This window comes from Haliotis rubra, unplaced genomic scaffold (genome assembly GCF_003918875.1).
Source record: "Haliotis rubra isolate DU_JTF1 unplaced genomic scaffold, ASM391887v1 Scf1052, whole genome shotgun sequence".
Lineage (NCBI taxonomy): Eukaryota > Metazoa > Mollusca > Gastropoda > Lepetellida > Haliotidae > Haliotis > Haliotis rubra.
Genome location: NW_025764951.1, coordinates 21,159 through 30,297, shown reverse-complemented (window position 1 = coordinate 30,297; position 9,139 = coordinate 21,159). Strand labels below are relative to the sequence as shown.

The following is a 9,139-nucleotide window of genomic DNA, read 5'->3' as shown; positions in this document are numbered from 1 at the left end:
TGAAAACATGTGACATCAACAGACGGGGAGGATGCTCAAACCAAACACCAATAATGATGGCAGTAGAAAATGGACACAATGATGTTTATCATCTCCTTGTATCTGAGGGCGCAGATCTGACCCTTACTGATAAAGACAACACTGACTGTCTGATGTTGGCATGTAAAGGAGGTAACATATCTAATGTGAAACACATCCTATCAATGAAAACATGTGACATCAACAGTCGGGGAGGATACTCAAACCAAACACCAATAATGATGGCAGTAGAAAGTGGACACTATGATGTTTATCATCTCCTTGTATCTGAAGGCGCAGATCTGACCCTTACTGATAGATTCAACACACACTGTCTGATGGTGGCATGTGAAGGAGGTAACATATCTATTGTGAAACACATCCTATCAATGAGTGCATGGGATATCAACAGACGGGGAGGATACTCAAACCAAACACCAATAATGATGGCATTGAAAAGTGGACACTATGATGTTTATCATCTCCTTGCATCTGAGGGCGCAGATCTGACCCTTACTGATGAAGACAACACTGACTGCCTGATGTTGGCATGCCAAGGAGGTAACATATCTATTGTGAAACACATCCTATCAATGAAAGCATGTGACATCAACAGACGGGGAGGATGCTCAAACCAAACACCAATAATGATGGCATTGGAAAGAGGACACTATGATGTTTATCATCTCCTTGTATCTGAAGGCGCAGATCTGACCCTTACTGATATATTCAACACACACTGTCTGATGGTGGCATGTGAAGGAGGTAACATATCTATTGTGAAACACATTCTATCAATGAACACATTGGACATCAACAGAAGGGGAGGATACTCAAACCAAACACCAATAATGATGGCAGTAAAAAGGGGACACTATGATGTTTATCATCTCCTTGTATCTGAGGGCGCAGATCTGACCCTTACTGATAAAGACAACACTGACTGTCTGATGTTGGCATGTAAAGGAGGCATCATATCTATTGTGAAACACATCCTGTCAATGAAAGCATGTGACATCAACAGACGGGGAAGATACTCAAACCAAACACCAATAATGATGGCATTGGAAAGAGGACGCTATGATGTTTATCATCTCCTTGTATCTGAGGGCGCAGATCTGACCCTTACTGATAGATTCAACACTGACTGCCTGATGTTGGCATGTAAAGGAGGTAACATATCTATTGTGAAATACATCCTATCAATGAAAACATGGGACATCAACAGACGGGGAGGATACTCAAACCAAACACCAATAATGATGGCAGTACAGGGTGGACACTATGATGTTTATCATCTCCTTGTATCTGAGGGCGCAGATCTGACCCTTACTGATGGATTCAACACTGACTGTCTGATGTTGGCATGTAAAGGAGGTAACATATCTATTGTGAAACACATCCTATCAATGAAAACATGGGACATCAACAGACGAGGAGGGTACTCAAACCAAACACCAATAATGATGGCAGTAGAGGGTGGACACTATGATGTTTATCATCTCCTTGTATCTGAGGGCGCAGATCTGACCCTTACTGATAGATTCAACACTGACTGTCTGATGTTGGCATGTAAAGGAGGTAACATATCTATTGTGAAACACATCCTATCAATGAAAACATGTGACATCAACAGACGGGGAGGAAAGTCAAAACAAACACCAATAATGATGGCATTAGAAGGAGGACACTATGATGTTTATCATCTTTTTGTATCTGAGAGCGCAAATCTGACCATTACTGCTGAAGACAACACTGACTGTCTGATGTTGGCATGCCAAGAAGGTAACATATCTATTGTGAAACACATCCTATCAATGAAAACATGTGACATCAACAGACGGGGAGGAAAGTCAAAACAAACACCAATAATGATGGCATTAGAAGGAGGACACTATGATGTTTATCATCTTTTTGTATCTGAGAGCGCAAATCTGACCATTACTGCTGAAGACAACACTGACTGTCTGATGTTGGCATGCCAAGAAGGTAACATATCTATTGTGAAACACATCCTATCAATGAAAACATGTGACATCAACAGACGGGGAGGATACTCAAACCAAACACCAATAATGATGGCATTGGAAAGGGGACACTATGATGTTTATCATCTCCTTGTATCTGAGGGCGCAGATCTGACCCTTACTGATAGATACAACACTGACTGTCTGATGTTGGGATGTAAAGTAGGTAACATATCTATTGTGAAACACATCCTATCAATGAAAACATGTGACATCAACAGACGGGGAGGATACTCAAACCAAACACCAATAATGATGGCATTGGAATTTCGACACTATGATGTTTATCATCTCCTTGTATCTGAGGGCGCAGATCTGACCCTTACTGATAGATACAACACTGACTGTCTGATGTTGGGATGTGAAGGAGGTAACATATCTATTGTGAAACACATCCTATCAATGAAAGCATGGGACATCAACAGACGGGGAGGATATTCAAACCAAACACCAATAATGATGGTATTGGAAAGTGGACACTATGATGTTTATCATCTTCTTGTATCTGAGGGCGCAGATCTGACCCTTACTGATAAAGACAACACTGACTGTCTGATGTTGGCATGTAAAGGAGGTAACATATCTATTGTGAAACACATCCTATCAAGGAAAACATGGGACATCAACAGACGTGGAGGAAAGTCAAAACAAACACCAATAATGATGGCGTTGAAAGGAGGACACTATGATGTTTATCATCTCCTTGTATCTGAGGGCGCAGATCTGACCCTTACTGATAAAGACGACACTGACTGTCTGATGTTGGCATGTAAAGGAGGTAACATATCTATTGTGAAACACATCCTATCAATGAAAACATGGGACATCAACAGACGTGGAGGAAAGTCAAAACAAACACCAATAATGATGGCATTTGAAAGTGGACACTATGATGTTTATCATCTCCTTGTATCTGAGGGCGCAGATCTGACCCTTACTGATAAAGACGACACTGACTGTCTGATGTTGGCATGTAAAGGAGGTAACATATCTATTGTGAAACACATCCTATCAATGAAAACATGGGACATCAACAGACGTGGAGGAAAGTCAAAACAAACACCAATAATGATGGCATTTGAAAGTGGACACTATGATGTTTATCATCTCCTTGTATCTGAGGGCGCAGATCTGACAACTAATAGATAAAACTAACACAATTTGCGATGTCGTTGCATTGGAAACACTCTAATGTTTGTGATCTTGTCTTAGGTGTGCAGATATGACCTTTACTGATGAACGCATCAGAAACTGTCTACCATGCAAGAGAGGAAACATATCTGGAAGCTGAATATCTGTATATAACACTGTGTCGTGGTGTAGGTGACATTGTAGTATACTATCGTGTTATACTATGGCATTGTTTAGCTTTGGTGTACATGTCATATATATAGTTGTGTATTGCTGCATGTACCAGCGTATAGGGTTGTAGAAGTGTATATAGCATGGTACTATTTTCAAGTATTGTAACCTTAGTGGATTCTGGTATGAATGTATGCATGACATATTGCATACACTGTATGACATGATGTTTTATACAGTGTACGCCACCCGATTGATGTAACCTGGCACTGGATAAGTGGGAACCACAGCACTGTGTATACAGCATTGTACAGTGCTCTTTTTCCTGGTCTGTTTGATTGTTTTGATCTACCACAATACTGAAGGGTTATCTATTGTAGGCATTTTAAAGGAATGAATTCTTTAGCTTTATACATGATGCAGTGTGTTAGGTTTTGGCAAACATTGTCCTGGTCTTTGTTTTCTTGTTCAATTTGGTTTACCTAGTTACACAAATTTTCGAACCAGCGGGCTTTGTTTTAGAATTTTGGTTCTTGTGGATTATTCTGGTTTTCGTTATCTATATTGCCTACTGTTACAAGGACAGGAAAATGGTCGCTTCCCAACAGACTGAAATGCTTTTGAGACAGGGTACATTGAGCGAGCTCCGGGTGCAGATAATAAGATCGCTACCAGACATAGTTCAGTGCTGACTGTCATACCTAGTTGGTTCAATCTTAAAAAGATATGTCAATCACAAAACTCACTTGAAAAGGATTTAATTTGTACTGCATGATATATACTTGCTAATAAAAGTACAGAAAATCCTAACAGACTTAATCTATTTTATTTGTTTGTTTGTGATTATAAATGGCGTTGTGTTCACACTGCATTATGGGGTTTACTGCTTACATATGCAGGATTTACACGAAGTAGGAGTAAGTCATGCCACCCAACTAATACAAATATCTTGAGAATGTTGAGACTGTTGAAAGTCTTGAAAAGCGTTAAAAACGGATTAACCATACGCGTTCACTTTTGTAGTGGAACCAACTTTAAACAGCGGTTATTGGCGTGGAATTTTCTGTTGTAGAACCAGTATGTTCTCTCCTGGGATCGGTCCATACACACTATACTACTGCCACTAGCGGGCATCTACCACAAGTGGGCCTCTGCTCCGGTAAATGTTGGTTACTGCCACAAGGGGGCTCTGCTACAGAAACTATAGGTTACTGCCACAAGTGGGCCTCAGCTACAGAAACTATTGGTTACTGCCACAAGTTGACCTCTGCTACAGAAACTATTGGTAACTGTCACAAGTGGGCCTCTGCTACAGAAACTATAGGTTACTGTCACAAGTGGGCCTCTGCTACAGAAACTATAGGTTACTGCCACAAGTGGGCCTCTGCTACAAAAACTATTGGTTACTGTCACAAGTGGGCCTCTGCTACAAAAACTATTGGTTACTGCCACAAGTGGGCCTCTCCTACAAAAACTATAGGTTACTGCCACAAGGGGTCTCTGCTACAGAAACTATTGGTTACTGCCACAAGTGGGCCTCTGCTACAGAAACTATTGGTTACTGTCACAATTGGGCCTCTGGTACAGATGAATTGATGATTGGCGCAATAGAACATAAATGACTTGTTCCAGATTAGATTTTTAAACCACCTTGAATGTGTAGTGTGGTGTTAAACAACTAACAGTGAAGACTGATAGTGTAGCTTCATCAAATTAGATCGTCACGACGACCGTAACTGAACAACTGGAAATTACCTATGTATGTTAATGATTTACGAATAATATCAATTTCCGTGTCTGTTGTTGGTAACACAGCATACAGCGATATTCTATCAGTGTTCCCAATAGGTGCACGAACACAGTCACGCTCCTTTCTCCTCCACGAAGTGGGGGCGGTGAGGTAGTCTAGTGGTTAAAGTGTTCGCTCGTCACGCCGAAGACCCGTGTTCGATTCCCCACATGGGTACGATATCTGCATCGTCTGCGTCTGCAATATTGCTAAAAGTTGTGTAAAACCTCAATCACCCATTCCACAAAGTGATGGAATCATGAAAGGAATATACTGTTGCGGATCGATGTCAGGTTTTAAATTGTTTTGCAATGACAACTCGACAATGTCCCTTCTGGGATTCCATACCATTTGGATATTTCTGACCTGTCCTTGAAAGTATGAAAGTATTCGACAATATGGACAGCCACATATGTAGGTGTCATATATTCTATATCCATAGGTCAATATGAGTGAATTGAAATTGAGTTTATTGGGTTTTATCACTTTCATCAGTTTTCCAGTTACTGCTGGAGAAAATTCTGCACCAACAGTTTACTTATGTGATTGCAGTAAAACGTGTGAGCCGCGGCTGATCCTGGCGAAATAAGGGAGATAATGTAGTTGCACATTGCACCTTATATTTACCCTAGTGCAAAACAGTCTACGACGGACAAGACAAGACCCAGATGACCAACAAGAGTTACCCAATCATCGTGTTCTGAGATACTTGAAGCTTTATTTGTTGAACGACTTGTTGATATCATCTGAACGCCCCCTTTAGCATTCCTTGAGTCTTATACATTGTCACGTTAACCTGTGGTTCCGGGTTCGAATCCTGGTTAACTCAGTCTATGTTTCTGCTTGATATCTGCTTGATTCACGTCCCGAGTGCTGAGATTGATGCTGACGATGTCAAGCAGTTATGTCGGACCCAGAATGGATCATGTACATTGCTACTACAACATATATACGACACAATATCCATTCAGTATTTGGTTTATTTTATTAAACAAGGACGTCATAATATATGCTGTCCATGACGTCAACAGCAAACTAACACATTCCGTTATTACTGTTGTTATTAGTATGGTAATCACGGTTTCCGCAGGGAATACACAGTTTCGTGGTTTTGATTGCCTCTACTTTGAGTAACAGATCCAAGTCAGTTTCTCAGAGAAACAAACATGCTGACATTGGATGATACAGGGTATCTCCCCTGGTGTAGTGACTCCGGGGCGAAGGGAGAAACTCCATTTGACGTCACAGCATCACGTCATCATATCTCGTAACAACATACTTCCCAGCAGCAGAAGAACAAGATACACGTTGCTTTGTCACGGGTCACACAGGATCTTCCTTCCGTGTCTTACTGGCCTCGCATGTAATTCAGTCTAGGTACAAAGTTCAAAGTTCAAAGTACACAGTTAAGTTCGTGTAGCAGTGTCAGTTGAACATCACGGCTCTACAAAGTGGACATTCCCTTGGGTCAAACATATATAGGTATGATTCCGGTTTGAGTTTTAATCCGCAGACCAATCTCTGGGATATACACCGCTAGCTCTACATCGTCGTAGTGGAAGCACAACGCCTTCAAAGGTAATGTTCATCTGGGACAGGCAAACCCAATGCCAGCATCGACCCACGAACTAGGAGTTTCCTTCACAGCTGACAACAGTAAAGAGCGATATACATGTATACTTGGGAAACTATCTACCCATGCCCCACACATGAACTGATAATGAGAGGTGATACTGTATAAAGGGTGATCCGTGAAGGATTGTCTGGTTGAAGTTCACAGTGTACACTAACTTGAGCAACTCTCATTACACAAACATAATATCAAAGATATAACAGATACACGAATACAGTTCAACATTATAATATTACTCAGTCATCTATCTACATAAATAGTTATCTCCCCTTGGTGTAGGATTTCACGGAAGGATGTAACTTTGACGAGTAGTCACGTGATCAGCTGGGGTTTTCATATTTCAAGGACCTATCTATACGAGATAGCTGGAAATGCCCGCATGTGTTTCTGACGAACAAACAACAGTGTTTCAACGAGAGAATGTTTTGTTCAGTTTCAATATTTTCAAAGCCTCCTTGTAATTTGGAGGTGGGGCTTCTTCCACGGAGGAAGCAGATGTGGACCTGAATAAAGAAAATACAGGCAAATGCATCCCCGATATCCGTGATGACCGGCCATTTTGTATCTCTACTTCCGGTTCATATGCGGGATTGTCATAAACACTGAGTCCAGTTGCTTGTTTATGGCAAGGGCAGTCACACTGAGCAGGCTGGACCGTTTGAGAGTTCGGTGCCTCGGCGTCTGTGTTCGTTGTGGAGGCACTGCTTTCGGAAGAATTGCTTTCATTGATCGAGTTCGATCTCGAAGAGGACGGAGACCCCGCGGATGAAGACGTGGTTTCTGATGTTATCATGACGTCCGGCTCATGTTCAGATGAAGTTGAAAGAGATTCGTTAGAGGTTTCAGAGTCAAGATTTGTCAAATGTCTGTCCCTAAAAATGCCACATTGGGAAGATTTGCACTTTCTGCACAAAGAATAATGTCGAGATAACACGAAAGGCCCTCCATGCAAGCCAAATAGTTCCTGGTAGCTCGGCGGAGGAAGAAACACTTCCGGGTGAACCGCCTCCTCGTCTTGAGCTTGACGTCGCGCACGCGTAGAGCGTCTGTTCCGGCGACGTCGCTTCTCGAAGGTGCACGACCAGCAAATACAGAACAGAAAGATGACGACCGGAATAGCCGCGAGGATGATGTAAATGCGCATGTCAAATCGGGGGACACGTCTTGTACCATTCCCTTCCTCGTCCTCGTCTTGTGTCGTGTCTCCTTCCGTGTGGACCCTGTTTAGTGCTGAAAACACGGAAAGGAGATAAAGAGTTTGCACGAATTTATGCTACTGCTATGAGATATATTCCAAATGTTTAACGTAAAACTCGATAAAAAAAAATTGTCAATAAAGACATGTCAACAACCAAGTTCCCGAGCCAGACCCGCTGTTACCGTAGGTCGTCTCCTACAACCAGCTTATGTTGCTGGGGACAACGGAATTTAATGTGAGGAGCTAGACTGACTTTTAGTCCCCAAAATATAATCTATAAGCACTAAATTAAGATCTTATTTACCATAATGTAAAAAAATCTCAAATGGCAATGGAGCCCAGGACAGTCTTTAGGCATCCAGACTTGAATTCACAAAAAATATCATAGAGAGAAACATAAGTATTCACGCCACATAAAGGCACGTACGTTTACAGAAGAATCTTATTCTGTAGTTATTGCATATTCCGGAAGTCTGGTCACTATTCCTGCAGGCTAGACCCGCAGTGGAGCAGGGCAATGCCAGACTGTCTTCCCTGACGATGTCTGGTGATGGTGTGAGTTGATGGGCAGATATTCCGTCTCAGAGCCTGTAAATGGGGTAAAGTTACAGTTCGTATAGTTTTAAAAGCTGAGCCCATAGATAGGCACTCGCGGATAACGCGAGGTCGTGCTATATCCGTGTTCGATTTTTAAAATAAATTCCGATATGAGCGAGCGTATAGTTGCCTGTGTTAGTCCTTTCCTTGTGTAAATTGTACTTCCTGGTGTACATTTCATATGTGGTTTATTGGCAGTGTGACTTAATGTAAACATGTTTGTGGGTGTGTTAGAGATCAGATATAGCTTGTAGTCACTAGCTGCAGGTATGTAGGTGTCAGGGATCAGATATACCTTGTAGCCACCAGCTGCAGGTATGCAGGTGTCAGGGATCAGATATAGCTTGTAGTCACTAGCAGCAGGTATGTAGGTGTCAGAGATCAGATATAGCTTGTAGTCACTAGCTGCAGGTATGTAGGTGTCAGGGATCAGATATAGCTTGTAGTCACTAGCTGCAGGTATGTAGGTGTCAGGGATCAGATATAGCTTGTAGTCACTAGCAGCAGGTATGTAGGTGTCAGGGATCAGACATAGCTTGTAGTCACTAGCTGCAGGTATGCAGGTGTCAGGGATC

General features: G+C 41.9%; 1 protein-coding gene and 1 long non-coding RNA gene across 2 annotated transcripts; one reads left to right on the top strand and one right to left on the bottom strand.

The window, feature by feature from the left end:
- Positions 1–3,090: 3,090 nt before the first annotated feature.
- LOC124276688 lies at positions 3,091–3,663 on the top strand. Its single transcript, XR_006898622.1, has 2 exons — positions 3,091–3,259; positions 3,317–3,663. It is a non-coding gene; the product is annotated as an uncharacterized LOC124276688 (long non-coding RNA).
- A 1,773-nt stretch (positions 3,664–5,436) lies between these two features.
- LOC124276637 lies at positions 5,437–8,497 on the bottom strand. The gene is made up of 2 exons (XM_046712303.1): positions 8,395–8,497; positions 5,437–7,999 (listed from the first exon to the last, which is right to left on the bottom strand). The coding sequence occupies exon 2, from the start codon at positions 7,911–7,913 to the stop codon at positions 7,179–7,181; it is 735 nt and encodes a 244-aa protein (XP_046568259.1). The 5' UTR covers positions 7,914–7,999; positions 8,395–8,497; the 3' UTR covers positions 5,437–7,178.
- Positions 8,498–9,139: the final 642 nt, after the last annotated feature.

Excerpts from the sequence above, each read along its gene's own strand:
- LOC124276637 (XM_046712303.1), bottom strand. The coding sequence starts at position 7,913 with ATGCGCATTTACATCATCCTCGCGGCTATTCCGGTCGTCATCTTTCTG.